This window comes from Atractosteus spatula, chromosome 13, assembly GCF_055471065.1.
Source record: "Atractosteus spatula isolate fAtrSpa1 chromosome 13, fAtrSpa1.hap1, whole genome shotgun sequence".
Classification (NCBI taxonomy): Eukaryota; Metazoa; Chordata; class Actinopteri; order Semionotiformes; family Lepisosteidae; genus Atractosteus; species Atractosteus spatula.
The window spans coordinates 34,095,888-34,114,347 of record NC_142718.1 but is presented as its reverse complement, the minus strand read 5'-3'; the positions used below and the strand labels follow the sequence as shown (position 1 = coordinate 34,114,347).

The 18,460-nt window shown below is 36.2% G+C and overlaps 1 protein-coding gene, 1 long non-coding RNA gene and 1 pseudogene across 4 annotated transcripts; 2 read left to right on the top strand and 1 right to left on the bottom strand.

Moving 5' to 3' along the window:
- Positions 1-617: 617 nt before the first annotated feature.
- On the top strand, positions 618-17,585 carry cops8 (COP9 signalosome subunit 8). 2 transcript variants are annotated; one of them, XM_088930242.1, is made up of 7 exons: positions 618-746; positions 1,909-1,979; positions 3,085-3,133; positions 5,483-5,615; positions 11,747-11,854; positions 12,561-12,623; positions 13,522-17,585. In XM_088930242.1, the coding sequence occupies exons 1-7, from the start codon at positions 675-677 to the stop codon at positions 13,599-13,601; spliced, it is 576 nt and encodes a 191-aa protein (XP_088786368.1). In that variant the 5' UTR covers positions 618-674; the 3' UTR covers positions 13,602-17,585. The 2 variants fall into 2 exon arrangements, with proteins under 2 accessions (XP_088786368.1, XP_088786369.1); XM_088930243.1 differs by lacking the exon at positions 618-746 and adding an exon at positions 1,191-1,339.
- LOC148822256 (uncharacterized) lies at positions 4,981-7,457 on the bottom strand. The gene is made up of 2 exons (XR_016093893.1): positions 7,353-7,457; positions 4,981-6,547 (listed from the first exon to the last, which is right to left on the bottom strand). It is a non-coding gene; the product is annotated as an uncharacterized LOC148822256 (long non-coding RNA).
- LOC148822255 (E3 ubiquitin-protein ligase TRIM63 pseudogene) lies at positions 8,278-10,066 on the top strand (annotated as a pseudogene). Its single transcript, XR_016093892.1, has one exon. The product of XR_016093892.1 is annotated as an E3 ubiquitin-protein ligase TRIM63 pseudogene (transcript).
- Positions 17,586-18,460: the final 875 nt, after the last annotated feature.

Here is an 18,460-nt window from a genome sequence, read left to right as displayed (position 1 = left end):
TGGTTCCATTCTTCACCCCTCTGCTTTTCTTAGTACCACCATCCACGGTCTCCTCTATCTATTGTAATTGTGTTTTATCTTGTGTATTATTTTAATTTATTGTTGTTGTCATTCCGTAAAGCGCTTTGAGAAGCCACCTTTAAAGGCGCTATATAAATAAAGTTAATTTTATTATTATATTTTCTTACCAGATTTTACGGTGGACTATCATGCGAAGTATCAATGATCTCCTGCACAACATTTAACAAATCAGTGCGTTTAACCTTCTTTTTTATTACCACAGTCCGCTTTTTTAAACGAAATATTTGTATGGAGCGACATCTAGTGTTTCTTATTTCATTACATTCCTGTGGAACAACAGGTTTGCTTGACCAGAGAAAACAGATACATACGTAAAAGTTGTTTCAATATAGGTTTTAATATTAGGATGTACAGAAGTATGATAAATACCTTAATTTGATTAATTATTTAATTCTGTACGAAAGTTCTCCTTCTTCGGAAGATCTAGTTTACTGCATACGCCAGTCTACTATTAAATACCACGCACGTAGTCTTCCCCTCCACTAGAGGTCGCCAGGAAAGTTTCAGCGCCGTAATAATATTATAAGCCGCACTCTGTATCCCCGGAAAGGGAAGTGTTTTCATCTGTTACTGTTTGGGTTGGTTTTCCAAAAATGCCAGTGGCGGTGATCATGGGAGAGAATTACAACAAACTTCTGGAGCAGTGTGAAACCCAGGAGTTGGAGGTATATAGCCGATTCCCTAAAAACAAGGTTGTGTGCTAATTGTCAGCCAGGACCTGGTGTAGACATGCCATAACCGTTCAGTAACATCCCGGACAGTGAACACAACGTGTTGCTGAAGCAGCCGGCTTGCAGTCCTCAATTACTCGGTTACCTAGGATGCTGTTGTTAGACCTCGGGTGGTTGTTTAAAGGCAATGATCACACTAGGGAAATATTTTCCCGATGTTTCATATGTAAACTTCAGTATTTTTGGAATCAGTGGTTCGCTGGTGCTGTGTCGCCTGTTCTATTCAAGTATACACGCATGTGTTTTATTGTCGTTTCCAGCTGTGTCGGGGGGGGCAGATCAGATCAGATCTCTATTTAGGACTAGAAGGCTGCTGCTCCCTTGAGCCAGCTGTAAAAGTCTGCACCAGATTTGCTGGGGAGAAACTACGAGAATAGGAGAGTTTTCAGTCTGGGGTTGGGGGGGGTCACATAGCCACAGCCCGCTTAATCCTGCAGAAACCGGGGTAACCACGAAACTAGAGAACCGCTAGGCTCGAACAATAGTGATACAGTTGTAATAGCAACGTTTGTACGCAGCGTCTTATGGTATGCATTTTATAAGTATTGATTACTGACGAATTTACAGACAGAAATTGTTACCAGCACGAGAGTTGTTAAATAGTTGGTAATTAGCTTGCAGGATATTTTCTACGTGCTCTATTAATACCTTTGAGTTCGGATAGGCCTGTAATGTTTTACTTGGTCATGTTTTAGCGGTATTCTCAAAGTGAAGGACAATGCAAGTATCTCTTACAATAAAAGATGGTCTAGTTTTGTTCGTTAGCTTAATCACTCTGGGATTTTCAAATTCAGTAACTGAAAGCAAAAGTGATCATGTCTCTTGAATATACATTACTGCTTTTTGGGATATGATGCTGAAATTCATTGTGGGGATGAGTTTCTTTTCTCAATTCCAATTGCATCCAGTGAAACTAGTTTTTTTAAATGGTGGCATATTTGAATTTTTGCATGATTATGATAAAAATTGCATATTTGCAAAGCATTCTGAAATCTTTAAATACATATTTTTGTTAAAAGTTACATTTATTATTGCCATGTATTTTCTCTATTTTGTATATAATTACAATTTAAAAAGTGCTATGTTTTCTTTCAAGGCACCTGGTGGCATAGCGACTCCTCAAGTGTACGGGCAGCTGCTGGCCCTATATCTCCTGCACAATGACATGTGAGTTATAAGATTTCTTGTTGTCATTCAGAATCTGCCACCCAGGATTTACTATCATCAGAGGAGGGGGTAGGCTCAGTAAATGCCATTGATGGGCTAGTTTACTGTGCATTGTGTAGGGAACGCGGGCTACTTGTTCACAACTGTTATGGATCCTTAACTTTTCATAGTTAAAAATAAGTTTCGAAGTTATGAATCCCTTCATAATCAAATATAGGGCTAAAGCACTCTCTCCTCTGAGTCCATCCAGACATCTTAATTGTGATGGCACAAATAGATAAATCTGTATTGTGTTAATTTGCCATGACAGATGATAAGAACAGCTAGGAGTTTCTCCCATATGGAGTAGATTTTAATATTGGTAATCATAGTTACAGGTGTAATAGATTTCTTTTTCCTCCTTATCAAAAGAAAAACCATAGGAACTTAGAAACATACAAGTGTATTTGTATATAGAACTGTTTTTATTGTTTGCATGAAGGTAATTGAGTTTCATATACAAAAAGAACATTTAACTTTAAGCATAACCAATATCAGCAAAGACAGACATGGGTTTATAGTCTGTTTCCCTGAAAATCCAGATGTCTGTGTCTTAAAGTTGTAATAGCAGAGCACAGTCAATTCATCGAAGGTAATTACCTAGTCTCATCTAATGGAGCTTTAATGTTTTTGTGATAAAACACCATGCAGCACAGAAAACTGAACCATTGAAAGCACTAACAGCAAATGGCTTTAGTATAGTTTTACATGTTTTTTTACATATGGCACTGGTTAAGTCTGTCATGGTGAAGCTGGTGATTTACATAAAGCAACAGAAGCATTGCGCTTGTAAGCTGAACTTTCTCAAGACATACAAGTTCATCCCTTAGTATAGGTATATAAATAAAAATAAAAATGGGACAGAGCATCAAAGCTGTTGGTCCCAACTATTTAATTCTTGTGGGAGTCACAAAGCTTTTGTGCACCCACGTCTTTCCTGTGTGAAAAAGCCCTCAAGAGACATCAAAGCCAGTCTGTCTGGACTCACCACATGGAAAGGATATAGAAAGCACTGGTTTGCATTGTTCTGGAATCTGAGGTATGTCTGTCTGTGTTCTGTTTTTAGGAATAATGCCCGGTATCTTTGGAAGAGAATCCCACAAGCAATCAAATCTGTAAGTACTTACTAAACTTTATTTGTGAGTATTAAAGTAATTAAAAACTCATATATTTAACATCAGCAGAAGATGCATCTAACAGAAGATTGTTTGGGTGTTTTTTAAAAGAAATCAATGGTCCTTGTTTTTGAAACCAGTTCTAATTCTAGTTCAGGACATGTTTGCTTAGAAGTACACAATAAGCATTTACATTTTGACAGCAGTGAAGTGTAGATTGCAGAAGAAATGTGCCCACAGAGCCTCAGATTCTGTAATATCTAAGCCCTTATGTTTTGCACTCCCTGGTTTGGAAAAAGTTATGTACTGTTATACTTAAGGTAATTGTTTTTTTCTATTATTTTACTTGGTGAATGAAACAGAATAGAATCAAAATTAGGAAATTAAAAATCTAGCTGCTGTGTTTTTTAACACCCCTTCCAAAAAAGAAAATTGATGGTTCTTGCAGAAGATATCTCAAAACTCTCGATCATTTTTAAGAACTATAATTTTAGTGCTAAGTATAGTCTTTGAATTGTTTTTTTCCTTTGAAGTATAAAGATAAAAATAAGAGATAGAAGAATGCTGCACTCTTGAACCGGGATGGTTGAATCCTGAGGGATTTCATTATCTCTGCCACGTGTCTCTGGCCTGCAGTGACATCGACATCTGACATTTAGAGCTGTTGGGAAAGAGCTTAAGTAACCTGTTCCTGGGCTTCAGGGACATATAGAACTTTCTGTCTTTTAATAAGCTACACTCTGTTAATGTTTCTCTTTATCTGTCAGAAGTAAGCAGGACACAGCGTAAGATTCTGTATTTACCTCTCCTTTTCTTGTTGTTGTTGAAGCGCCTTAGTGATTCTGTTGAGAAATTTCCCAAACAGTATATGTACATTATATACTGTATATGAAGGCAAATTAGTGAACATTTAAACAGTTCTTATTTGGAGAATAGTTCAACCCTGCTTTAGCTCAAATTGTTGTTTGATCCAGTTGGAAGTAGAGTTCAGTTTAGTTGATTTCCCACAGGAAAAAAAAAAAGTTTAAATTATTATACACTGCTTTTTTGTGTATAACCTTAGTGGTGCTCTTCGCATTGTTGTATAAGCTTAAGTGGGCTTTATACTCTGTTTTTACCATGATGTAGAACTGTGGATTTATACAATAGGCTATAGCATATTGTTGGAGTTTTGTGTTTTTTTTTTATTTCCTTTAGTCATATTAACCAAGGACAACTATTAATGACATTATTTCATGCAGCACAGAGTCCTGCCTTTACAATGTATTTCAAGGAAATACAGAGCAAATTGTAAACAGTTCTGTATTTTTTAAGGCAGTTGAACATTCACAAGTCAAAATAAAAAATATATTGCATAAATAGTTTGAGCTTGTTGCAAGCTTAATTTGCTTTATGCATCATATGCTTTTCTTGTGAAAAGTGTCATTATTTTTTAAATATGTTAGGAAGAAATGTTAAGTTTACAGTCCTTAGCCTGAGATTCTGGGACATGACATGTAATGTAGACAAGTGCAGTGTGTCCCATGCAGTTAGCAAAAATACAAGCTATAAATATAAACTAATAAGCACAGACATTGAAAAGACTCTTTTTGAGAAATTCAAAGGTGTTTGGTTTACATCATATCATTTACATCTTCTATACAATGTGAAGAAACACAAAAAAAGTCAGGATATATAATACAAAATGTAGTATTTAAATAAAGGGATGTTATTCTAAAGTTGTCCGATGAACTAGTAAAATCTAATTTAAAATATTGTGTTCAAGTGTGGACACCATTTTATGGAAAAGATATTTCTGCTCTAGAATCAGTCAAGAGTGACACGATACATTCACAAACTCAAAGGAATGTCTTACAAGGATTTATTTCAGTGCCCATGTCCACTTACAGTCCTTGGGACACTTCACAGGGTTAAAAGTCAAAATAACATTTTACAGAAATAAATATACAAATTAAAAATGTGGAAAAGGAGAAAAGGCAAACATAATTAAAACTCAACTAAACAGACGAGTCTTCAAAACTGTAAAAGAGTTAACATTTCTCAGGTTGGCAGGGAGTGAGTTCTATAGTTGTGGAGCAAGTCCCCTGAAAACCCACACCCCTAAATGCTCTCCATTAAGACACCCATAGCAAACTCCACAACAGTGGCATACGTCTGTGAGGGGACAGTTACGCATATCTAACTTAGGTTATGTTTCTGAGTATGAGGTACGTAACGACTATGTGTTGTAGTTGATAAGGTTTTAACGGGAGGAAACAATGTGCAAGAGAGAAACCATTTGAAAAGACAAATTGGTGGCACTGGAGTAGCTGAACGAGAGTGAAAGTTTCTTCTTTTTGTCTCTTGCAGGCTAACCCTGAACTGGCTGCTATCTGGGGCGTGGGCCAGCGGATCTGGCAGAGGGACTTCCCAGGAATATACACGGCTATTGCTGCTCATCAGTGGTCTGAAACCATTCAGCCAGTCATGGAGGCTCTCAGAGGTACTTTCCCATTATTCTTATCTGGTGGCATGACTGCTGCAGCAGGCACTTAAATTATTAAGTCAGCCAGCCTGCTTAATCACCTGCTCTGAGATTTCACTTCGATATAGTTTTTTGCTGTAAAGGCTAATTCCTGTCGCATATCTGTCTGCGTTCATAAGTTAGGGACTTGGGTTTTGAACAGTTTTCATATTCTTTGGGATATTTTTGATACAAGGTCAACATTCACCAAAAGTAAAAATTAAAGCCTAAAATAATTGTGATGCCTGATGAATGAGGCATCACTATTACACAGTTTATTTGCATAGTTGGTAAACAATTGTTAAATCTTTCTTAAAAGATGCAGTCATTTATATTATAGATTTATTAAAGAAACTTTCTTGTGCTATATGAAGAAAAGTAAACATAACAGGAAATATGTTACAGTATATCTCCTGTCTGTGTTACTTTTCTTAAAAAAACTGAAGAAGAGATGTTATCTGAAAAATCCCCAAATAATATTGTTTTTAGTTACCAGTTATTTGTTTTATTATACCCACCCTATTTGGAGTAACCAGTTGTGTGTTTTCCAAGTCTCAACTTGCTATGAACCCCACACAGGGGAGAATTAGGAGGTGTTGGCAATTTCTGTCAAGCCACTAGTTTTTGAACATGACACTTGCATCACAGCCTCGTACCAGAGGTGCAGCGCTGTTTGGGGGAGGGCAACGTCTCTTATCAACAGTGCCATGTGCCCAGGGAACTGCAGGCGTCTTTGAGCGAGTGAACGCTGGCTGACTAATCCCACTTTACTCTCAGGACACTTAGCTGATTGTGAGCCAGATCTTGAGAAATCACAGTTGGCTAGTGACTTGATTCAGGCTTGAACTCGTGATCACATGCTCAGCCTGTATTCAGGTGAGCTCCTTTACCAGTTGAGCCACTTGACAGTCCTTGAAATAAGAAATTCCTTAGTTATTTATTTGTCTTTATGTCACACAAAAGGTCCTTTCAATCACATGTGCAAGTAGACAAATCTGATATTAATCAAACAAATAATGAGCTCTTTGTGCACAAATTCTGTCTGGGAATAGACCGGATGGTCTGGTATTTGACTTCTGCTGATGAATACATGTGTAATTGTACATCCACGCACCTACATTCAAAATACCCTGAGCATATTAACTTCAGTATTCTTAACATACTGACATAAAAATATCTAAATATTTAGGGGTTTTAAAATATCAGCAGGTTGAATTAAACAGTTTATAATGCTTTGCTGAATGGAAATTACACTTCATTATAAACAATGATTACATGAACAGCTATGATTTTTAGAAAATATATCTTAATTTAAAAAAGTCTTCAATTAATATTCACCTTAAAATGTACAGGTTATAGGTATATTATTATGGACCATTTATAATGCTAATTATTAATGTTATGTTGTAAATGGTTACCTCTATGGCTTTTGTATCTGAAAGAAACAGTTGTTCAGAAAATGTTAAATGAACCTTACCTTTTTCTGCTTGAATATGTGCTGTCTTTCATAAACTCTAACCCAGATATATCCTAAAGTAAATCCCATTTTCAAGATCAAAACAGATTTTGGTGATTGTTGTATAATAATTAAGAAAAAATACACTTCACAACAAAATATAAATTAACAAGTATAAATGATCACTCAACATATAAAGTGCAATACATTAACTTGAATGCACAGAACATAAGATTTGATTAATTCTGAAGACAGCTTACCATTGAGCAGCAGGAGTAGAAGACTGAACAAGTTAGATCAGGCTTCTTCTGCCCAGAAACATGCTGTATTGATCCCTCTCCCTCCAAAGTAAACTGATATTATGCCATCCAACATTGCTTAATACATTTGTGTCTTGTTATAAGTGGCTTGTCATTTGACACTAGTTACTCTTAGTAGTCAAGTCATAACAGCACATAAAGTACTGAACCTTCATAATAAACTTGCATAAGGGTTGTGTGCAACCAAATACTCTGAGGAAGAAGTGTGTGTTTGAGCATATGACTGACTATTTATGTTGTGGCAAATAACCACAAAACCTATTTATGTATTTATTTTGGAGTGTTTTTTTAAACACCCCCACTCCTAAAAGGAACCTGAAATTGAATTTGCTTAAAAAAATTGTTCAGAGTTGTTTTTTTTATTTGTTAATCTTGGAGCATCCAGAGAAATCTGATGTACAATGGGAAGCATTGCCTTATTGCATAGGCTGCAACATTACATATTATTTAATTATATGTACAATTATATATTTTTAATGTCTTAGGTTTTATAATTTCTTTAGTACTATCAACTGCATGTGTTGGGACACACACATGTACTGTATATATGTGAATCTCAACAAACGTAAGGAACATTTTGTGTGAGACTTGATGTGACATCCTGTTTGTTGGCAACAGAAAATGTCTTGTGAGGTATGATGAAACTGATATGTCAAAGTCAAATCCTTGTCACATGAGGCCTGTTTGTCACATTAAATTTGTCCTTACTGTTTTCCTCCTCTGCAGAGGAGCAAAGCATAGGGGGTGTCATCATGTTGATATGATTTCTCCGAACCTAAACTCATAAACAAGCTGGGAGGAATCCAGAACATGGGGATCATATGTCCCTATGCAGCAGGGCAGTATAAATATAGCAGGCTTTTCTGTGCTTGGACAGATCACAACGAACTTTGCAGAGATCGACAGCAGCTACCGCAACAGTTTCAGATAGCTCAGAGAGAGAAGAAGCTTGTCTGGTTCAGCTCAGAACTATCATAACAGGGAATATAGAAAGGAGTTTTGAGACCGAGCTCGTAATGGATATCAAAGCCGACCATATCATCACATCTTCAAGTCCGATGGAGAGCTTGGAAAAGCAGCTGAGTTGTCCCATCTGTTTGGAAATGTTCACCAAGCCTGTGGTGATTCTGCCTTGCCAACATAACCTCTGCAGGGGCTGTGCCAACGACCTCTACGACGCAAACAACCCCTACCACTATTCCGGTGGGATATTCCGCTGTCCCACTTGCAGATTTGAGGTTGTCCTGGATCGTCATGGGGTCTACGGGCTTCAGAGAAACCTCCTGGTTGAAAACATCATTGACATTTACAAGCAGCAGCTAGTGAGCACTCCCGAGGCTCCACTAAAGACCAAGAAAGTTGCCGAGCTCATGTGCCAGGAGCATGAAGACGAGAAGATCAACATCTACTGTGTCACTTGCCAGGTACCTACCTGCTCCATGTGCAAAGTGTTTGGGGCACACAAGGACTGTGAAGTGTCGCCGCTGCAGAACATATACCAGACGCAGAAGACTGAGCTGAGTAACTCTGTGGACCTGCTGATGTCTGGGAATAACTGTCTGCAAGCTGTCATGAACCAGTTGGAAGACACCTGCAAGACCATTGAGGAAAATGGGCTGCGGCACAAGCAGACCCTGGTTGAGAAGTTTGATCTGCTGTATGCAATCTTGGAGGAGAAGAAAGGTGAGCTGCTGGAGAAGATAGGGCAGGAGCAGGAGCAGAAGGTGAATCACCTGCATTCTCTGGCCCAGCAGTACACAGCGCAGCTTGAGACAGGCAGCAAACTTGTGGAAACTGCAATCCAGACCATGGACAACAGCAGCGTGACCGAATTTCTTTTTGCAGCCAAAGAGCTCATCGCCAAGACCAGAGAAGCAGCTAAATCATGTCTAGCACAAAAGCCGGAACCAGGATTCGAGAAGATGGACAATTTTACATTGGTCACAGATCATGTCGAGGCCATCCTTAAAAATATAGACTTTGGAACAGAGGAAAGTGAGGAGTATGAAGATGCAGAAGAAGAAGAAGAAGAGGAGGAAGAAGAGGAGGAATAAACATTAATTAAAAATAACATTGTTGAATATCAATGACAAGGCGAAGGAAAAACTGACAAGCTATGGTTTGGGCAGGGGTCAAAAAAACAAGTCAGGGTTCTACTTTCTTGGAAAAATGTGAAAAAAGTATATGACAGGAGTAGTTTCTTGGACCCCAGCACTAGCAGATTGGTGCTGTGAATCTACTCTGCAAATAGCTATAAAATATTTTTTTGTTTGATTTACAGATGGCACAAGTGCTGTGTGTGAAAAGAATATAACTTTTTTTTTTTACTAATGCAAGATGAAACTTTGTATTTATTTTCCTTTTTTTACTTTTGTATTTTGTTGTTGGTTTTAAAATGAGATCTTTAGTATTATAGTGTCATAAAGATTCTCCTGTTATTCCTTTAAACGTAGGGACTGTTCATTTTGTTAATTTAGCTGGAATCCACACTGGATAAAATGAAATTAGTGATAATCTTTAGGTGGTGTTTTCACAACACTGTTATATATTGAAGTTAACTGAAAACAATGTACTTGAAGTAATATTGCAGAGAGATTTTGTCATTTGGAAATAAACCTTGTATATATCTAGTGAAATAAAATTGTTTAAAAGTATATACAGTATTTGTGGTTCATGGTATTTTGAGCTTGCTCCAGTTTAACCTTGCTTCCTGTTGTACTGAAAAACCAAACTATTTTTAAATGAGAAGACAGTTGTAGTAAATGAGCAGAATGAACCCTGGAAGAGATCACACAGGAGTCATAATTATACCACTGACCCAGTAGCTGCTCTTGACAATTACAGCACGTCTACTCATGAGGTAGCTTAGCACTTATGATTTGTTGGCAAACCGTAATACATTTCTTTGGCAGGTTGTTAAAGTAACTACTGGAAATCGTCCAGAAACCTTTATCATTTAAGCAAGTAAAAGCAATCTGATGGAATTATGACATCTGTCTGAATTGGTTACTTCAGCCTCAGACACCAGAGAATACACTGTAATATTAGTATTGGTTACAGTTTTGATGCTACAGTAACAGAGGGGTTGAACTGTCTTCAGGGGCTTGGAAACAGATGACAGATGAGTGGTCTAAATGTGGACCAATCCTAAAAGTGTCTTTATACAGTAAATATCAATGTAGGTCAGCCCACCATCACCTCATAGAAACAGAAAATTGAACTGTATAATGGCCAAGACGAGTGGAGGTATTTTATGTGGTGTAAAAATATATGAAATGAAAATAAGACAGATGTGTAAGGAATGTCCATGTGTTTAAAGGACAGTAATGACGTCTCTAATAAAAATAGATTTTATCTGTATCTGGGTTCCAACAAATAAGTAATAGAATCTGAGAATAAACAGCCATAACCTGGATAGTTTAAGACCACACCAGCTCATTGCAGCACCAGGATTTAATCAAATTCATTAAACCTTTTTTCTTCTAACTACGTTATGTCATGTCAGTCTTTTATAACAGTAACTAATAACTTTTAAGGGAAATCTCTAATTTTAGACAAATTCTCATTCATTAAAAAAACAAAAACATGGAAGGAACAAAACGTTTTTGCAAAGTTCAGATCCATTTCAGGGTTGTATCTGTATCCAGGTGTCGTAGGTTATTGTCTCTCCATGTGATTGTTGCTATTAATATCTTCTTTAATGTCGCTATGAGGTGGTGTTTTGTATTGGCTCATGGAAGTGTTGCTATACAGTGAAAAGAAGTGGTGTGAGTCAGCGTAATTACTTGCAAATGTTGTGAAGAACTTATGTCTGGATTAAATCAAAACTGTGACGTCCCCAACAGTCTCGAATTACTAACCTAGTACATCATTTTGTGTAGTGAAGGTTGCCGTAGGTTAAAAAGATAAATCTGCTGGCAAAAAAAAAACGGCCCTGAAGTTTTAGGTTTATAATTTACGATAGGTGGATGTGTCATATTTTTAAATCAAAGTAGGTCTTATCTAAATGCTGTTTTTTAAGTTTTTGCACAGAACCAGATGCCTTTATAACTTTCTAGAAAAAATATAGTCAACCGTTTTTATTTTGTTGCATCTGATTTTTTTAAAGGGTTGTGGAAGTGTGGAACAAGCTCTTCAGCCTTGCTGTTGAAAGAACTACCCTGGTTTCTGTGAGAAAACGACTGGAAGTCCTTGGATCAATTAACTGCTAGTTAATTAACTCTCCTTTTCATTTGTAATCATTCTAATATCCTAAAGATTGATACCCAAGCCACAATCGTCATGCCACCCCTTTTCCCCATCTCCTTCATTGTTCCTGTCCTTTTTCTCTGCAGAGGCCACACGGAGGAGGGCCCTTGGTCTGGTGGCTCAGGCTTACACCTCAATCACAGCTGACGATTTTGCTGCTTTTGTGGGGTATACAGTGGAAGAAGCTGTAAAGGGTAATCCTGCTCTCTATATGTAACTCCAGGCTTTCAGTCATCAAGTATTTGGATAGCTGTCAGACTTCCTGTGGTAGCTAATTTTGTCTAGGATCAGTCCTACACTGTAAGAAGCCAATTGGATACAGTAGATTTTTGGTACATTAGTGGCCCATTAAATAAATTATGGGTGAGGTTAAAGCTCTTTTTGAATCTGATTGTGCAGTTTTTTTAGAAGTAAGGAAAAGGAGATGAATCATCTCAAACAAACCATTTTTAGATACCAGACTTAACGTTTGAAAGCAATAACTTAAAAAAAGAAAATATGCTTTTGCATATTAAAGGATTAGATATAAAGGATTAAATGCCTTATCTCAAAGGCAAGCATTTTCTTAACTCAACGTTTCAATTTTCTTTGATTAAAAAGTGTTTGAACATTACAAATATGAAGACTTTTCTGATTAATTGTAATTAAACAGACCACACATTAGGTAAAAAGCTTCATGTGGTTAAACTGAAGCAGAAGTTTATGGTTTGGTGTACATCCTGTAGCATGTTTGCACTTTTTCTGGTTTAAAGATCAAGTGAGGGTAACCAAAATTATAAGGAGGAATCCATATTCTTAACTTTAGAGGATTTTGTGATTTCAGGATAACTTAGTATCTTTGTTTATAACATGGTTTTAAGTTGCTAGTTATTTGCTTGTACCTTTCAATGTATTTTTCAGGAGTTGTGAGTCAAGGATGGCAGGCGGACCCCAACACCAGGATGGTAATGCCACAGAAACCAGGTAGGGGGAGCTGTTACTCTTCACACACAATTCTGTTGTTTACTGGTAGCCTTTGCTGCTGCTTCAGTGTTTACCAGCTCATTTTTGTGTGGCTTTTTACCCGTTTCCATTAGGTTTGGAAAGAGTGCTGTTTTTTATTTTAAAACAACAGATATGTGAAATGTCTTCCAAGATTTTAAATTATAAACATTCAGTTACTTTGGGCAAGAGGAAAACCTCACTGAGCTATGAATGCAACACAAATAGCAGTTTATTTATTGCAGAATAATACAGATTTTTCTCCAGCCTTCATAAGTATTGCTGTTTTTTTATTTTTCTGGATAATTTAAAGCTCTTACATTAAGTGTATCAAGTGTTTCTTGTGCAGAATTTCCTCTAACACCAAATTCTTAGCCCTTCAAAATTTCTGACGTAATTTCTTCACTATTCTTTGCAGACCATATACATACTAGATGCACTGTAACACCTTCAATTTTTTTAATATGATATGTATTGCTCTTTGTCATTGCTCTTGCATCTGCCAAATGTAAATGCCAAACTACTAAACAATCAAAGTACAGTATGAAATTCAGTATTAAGAAATGTTAGCATTACATTTAAAAAAAACCCTCTGAAACACATTACTGGTGCTCTGTATTTTGTCTGTAGATTTATAGCAATTTCATAGTCACTTCTGGGGAAGTGTGAAAAAGTAAAAGTATCCCAAAATTGTTTTAATTCTATCAAGGTTTCACACAGTACAGGTGCATAAGGATTGCACAGATTAAGTTTGAGCATTGCATTCGTGGGGCCATCCTGAGTCCTGTCAAAGATCTGTGCATTGTTGTGTGGGATGGCCATAATGCTGAAGAGGGTTGGTATACAATGGTGTTCTCTCTTCTCTTTTGTCTGTTTGCAGATCCTCCCCCAGTTTCCCTCGTTCCTAACGAGCAGCAGTTGGCTAGACTCACTGACTACGTGGCCTTCCTTGAGAACTGATAAATCCTGAGCCTGTACATTCAACAACAGGCAGACCCTCAGTGAAGTGGACAGTAAAGTGAGGGAATCCCATTTTCCTGGATAACTGTGCTCCAGTTTCGTTTTATCCCAACATAACACGATACGCATGTTTTACATCAAAGGCACCACTCTCCAGGAATAGCTGTCTTTCTTATACAGATCTTAAAATGAAGAAAAAATATATCTCCAAGCTGTTTGGTGTGCCAATACTACATATATTTGTGTGTGAATGAACAGATGTCCTTTGAGAGTTCTGAAAACCCCTGTTTGGAAGAAACTATTTCATCACTCCTTTTCTTGTTTTTATTACAAACCATTTCATTGGTGATCGTTTCTCCCAGTTTGGCATGCTGTGCAGTTTCTGTTACTAAAGTGGAAGACGGTTTCTAAGGAAACTGACATTTGTGTACATTGACTTACAAAACTCACATGTGCACATGGTAAGTTAAATATAGACTGCATGCCTTGGCTCACATGAAAGAATAACAGGAGTCTCAAGTGGCAGTATTAACAAATGCACGTTTTTTTCTAGAGTATCCTAAGCAATTAGTATGTCATTGTACATCTTCAAATGCCCTTTACTGTTCAACATTCACCCTTATGAATCCCATCTTCCATTGACTAGCTTAATTTAGAAATGTAACTGTATTGTTTGTAAATCAGTATAATGCATAGCACTACCTGATGAGGTCCTGGTCATGAAGCCACACACATGAAGAACTTTAAAATATCTTTCTGGTTATGATTAGAACTATTTTAACACATTGGTAAATAATTGATAAATCTTCACAAAAGGTTTTGAAAACGGCATTTAAACTGTGATTGCTGTAGGAAGTATCTGTATGGTCTTGAAAAAAAGGATGCAGGATTGCAGAGTTGAGGTTTTGTTAAATCTTAACACGGGTGCATTTCCAAAGAATGTAAATTTTGTAGCTCTCTCAAGTACAGTTTACTGAGGAACAAGTGGCTGCTTTGTTAAAAAGTTTGAACATAATTTCAGAAAATTCTCTTAACCTTTTTTTTTAATAAACAGTCATAGCTTGTTGGGAATGTTTTCTGTTTAGTAACATAATTTAGATTTTGAAAATTTGAAGTTAGTGATTTTTTTTTCATTTTTTAAAAAGCTTCAAGGGACTATACAGTATTGGCATCTTTCAAAATAAGACATCTACAAAATGTGGAAAATTAAGCCCATAATTCTTAAAAAAAACTAGTTTGTTACATTTCTTATTGTTTTAAGACTTGTCTGTGAAGCAGTCTTAAAATTGCCTCAGCACTTCCTGTTTACATTACTCTCCCTTGAAGATTAAAGGCCTGTTATTTAAAAAACTGAACTCCATATGATTTTCACTTTAAAATAAATATGGTTTCTATTACATTTGTGCATATTTGTATTACAATGTGCAAACATTAATTGGCTTCAGTTCCCTCTTAACATGCAATAGCTTTTAATATTGTTTGTCTGTAAGCAATGTGCTGAACAAGCCAATGAAATAAAATGCAACCCACAGACCATCCTGTGTGATAATTATTAAAAAAAGCTCTATTTCTGATTCATCTGATTCAGTTTTTCAACATGAATTGGGCAATCTTAAAATATTTACAGACCAGAAAAGAGCTTTATATTTGATGGCAAATACTGTATCTTCACAGTTGTTTTCATATTTAGACAAGAAATGGGTAACTATTGTAACTATTGGAAACTGCTCATTCACATTGGAATTTGTCTAGTTGCTGTTCATTGTTCTGTATCAGTTGGGATATAGACATAGATGGTTGTAATTGAACTGCCTCAGAAAATAAAAGTTAAATACTGTTTTAATCGTCCAATACAATAGTTTTAGCATATTTATATATACAGTATATTACAAGGCAATGCTGTTCTTGAATGAGGTTAAACCGCACTATCACAACAACTTCATAATCACTACACAACACGATAGAAGAACTTGCATAATCCTTTGCAATCATTTATACAAATAAAATGAGACTGTATTTTTTAATGGTTCATCAGACATTTTGACCCGAAAAGAAATAGCTGAACCTGGGGTTCAGATTCATCGGGTAAAAATAATGGAAAATGGCATTAAGGACTGGGGTTGCAGGGGTTCGGATGCCACATTAGTAGTCCCGGTACGTTTGATGTGACATTTTATTGTGTTATATGGTTTTTATTCATGTTGTTTTATCATGCTGTGTAGTGTTTCTGAAGGAGTTATGACTTTCAGTCTCACTCAGGCAACTTGTTATTGTATGGTATTGGTATGTTACTGTACTCTTAATGGTGATTTCATCCATTATGACATTTAGAGATTGTCCACTAGAGACAAATCTTTGCATACCCAGTCAGCTTTAATATGTGACTTAATAATATGATCACAAAGTCTAAATCTAAATGGAAACCAACAATTTTGTACTTCTTGATATAACAAGATCTACTGTTTTTACAGCTAAACGGTGCTAAGTGATTCAAATTAAATAATACATTGAGGAAATCTCCCAATTTTTTTACTTTTTGGATGTGCACAGTGGCAAAATAATGAAAAAAAATGCGCTTTTCAAAACCATCTGATACACCTATAATAACCTGTTTCAATTTTAGAACTTTTTGATTTGTAATATATTGTAACTCACATTTGCACTATGAACACCCTTTGTGTAAGAACATAACTTAGCTATTGATCATTTATCAAAAGAAGACATGGATGATTAATGGTGATTGGACTATAAAGACCTAATGGCAGGATGAAAGCTGAAAAACAAAATATTCTCTTGACCACATCGCAACCAGAGGACTGCAGCTGTTGCTCTCAAGTCTTGGATGAAAAATCCAAAATGAGCTGTGTGCTTTTGGGAGAGACCATTAAAGAGCTTTTCTGATTGAGAAATGAATTTCTTTGCTGAAATACCTAGTTACCAAATAGCTGAAGTAATTAAAAAGACAAAAAATGTTAAAGCAAAATAGTGTAACGTTTGAAAAAAGGAAACAAAGTTGTGATTTTCACTTTCGTGTATATGACATCCATTGACTTTCATGACAGAAGACATCTTAAATGCTTAATTAAAGCAATTTAATAACAAAGATGAATGGTTTTCTAGGACAGAGTGTAACTATGTTTTTACTTCCAATCTGTTTGGAATGTCTCGGGTATCCAACGTGTAGTTGCATGTACAGTACCGACACTCAGCTGACTTAACAATGTGCTGGTGTCAATCACGTCTATTTAAACACATTTTGAAAGTATCTCATGGTACACAACGTTAATTCAAGTAAAGCAAGACATAAAATCCCAAGTACTTTATGGAAAGTATAATTAATTAACAATGTTAGTTTATATGTACAACAAATGTTTACCCACAAAGTGCAGTGGTGTCTGTGGGATGGAGGTGTTGGAATTCTAAAGCTACTTAATACAAGTTTTGGCACAGTTTTAGTTTTTGTTTAAATGATTCACATATATTTACTTTTTCTGAGACCACATAACTATTATAATTTATGGACAAGGAAAGTGATTTATCTAATTAAAAATGCTAAGGTTATCTAAGGGCATTCATAATCGCACCTCTGCATTTTGTGGTTACCTCCAAACATTATGATTCATTGTATTGGCAGAAAGTGTGACAACTATTGGAACTATTGCTAAAGCATTTTAAAAAATATTTCAAAGTTCTTACCAAAAAAGGAGTTTGTCTTATGTAATCATGTGGAGTCTACTTTCTGCAAATGTATTTCTTAAAGATGTCAATGTTCAGTGTCGGTGTCTGCTCCGCACTGTTCTATATTATATAATTTTTATTTGCAAAGCAGTGGCAACAGAGGATACAGAATATTTTTATGTCATAATGTTGCATTAGCAAAGATCCACAGTTGTAGGAAACTAACACCCTGATATAAGTCTCTTTTGAATAAAATGATGAATGTGGTAATGTATTCTTAAAAAATAAAAAAGGAAGTAAAAATGAGTTATACTCTAGGTCTTTGGGTTTTTTTTGGAAATAAAAGATTGCTGAGAAGGGACACTTTCTCATAATATAATCTTATATAAAAGAGACATAGCAAGACGCTGACTTTCTGAGCCCACTGGCACACAGCTGGGGCAGTATTGTATGACTAGCTTCTAAGTGCTTCCAGTGTTTGAGGTGAAGTGGGATTAAATGACTAACAGTTGTTCCTACAGCAACATTTTGTTTAACCAAATAAGATTTAGCTTTCCCACTCATCTGACCACCAGTGCCATGGTTCACACAGCTAATTTTAGGTCTCTGATTCAGAGCCCATCTTCCCTTCTCAGTCAGCTGAGGACAACTCCCCTACCCCACAAAGTCCTTGTCTCATATAACCCTAGGTGTCTCACAAAAAGGCTACAGTTTCAGTACTCCAGAGGAGAGCAAAGTCATCGCTTATGGATCTTGTTACTTGAAATTTACTGCCTTCCAGTCTGCAAAGACATATTTTTAGACTTTCCAGTGGTTGCAGTTGTAATACTGAAAAGAAAAACATTCACAGGTAGTCTACCTCAACATTATTTTGGGTGACACACTTACAGTCCCTTGCAAATAATTTGTCCATCTTTTACCCAATGTGGTTAAGGATGCACACTAGATGTGGAGGTTTTGTTGTGCTGTATTTTAGCAAGATAATAGTAGATAATCCATGCAGAAAAGGAGAATTTTCACTGCTGGATTGTAGGAGCACAACATAGGGATTTGTCCTCTGATGAATGAATTGAATGGGCTGATGAATTTATTAGTAAATATATCATTATACACATAATAAAAAAGCAGTAAAATTATAAGAAGAAAAGTTGTGTTTGTTTCTTCACACAGCTTGTTCAAAA

Bases quoted from the DNA above. Each gene is read 5' to 3' on its own strand.
- cops8 (XM_088930242.1), top strand. From the start codon at position 675: ATGCCAGTGGCGGTGATCATGGGAGAGAATTACAACAAACTTCTGGAG. The intron at 747-1,908 runs GTATATAGCCGA...TTTTCTTTCAAG, and splicing joins GTGAAACCCAGGAGTTGGAG to GCACCTGGTGGCATAGCGAC. The intron at 12,624-13,521 runs GTAGGGGGAGCT...GTCTGTTTGCAG, and splicing joins GGTAATGCCACAGAAACCAG to ATCCTCCCCCAGTTTCCCTC.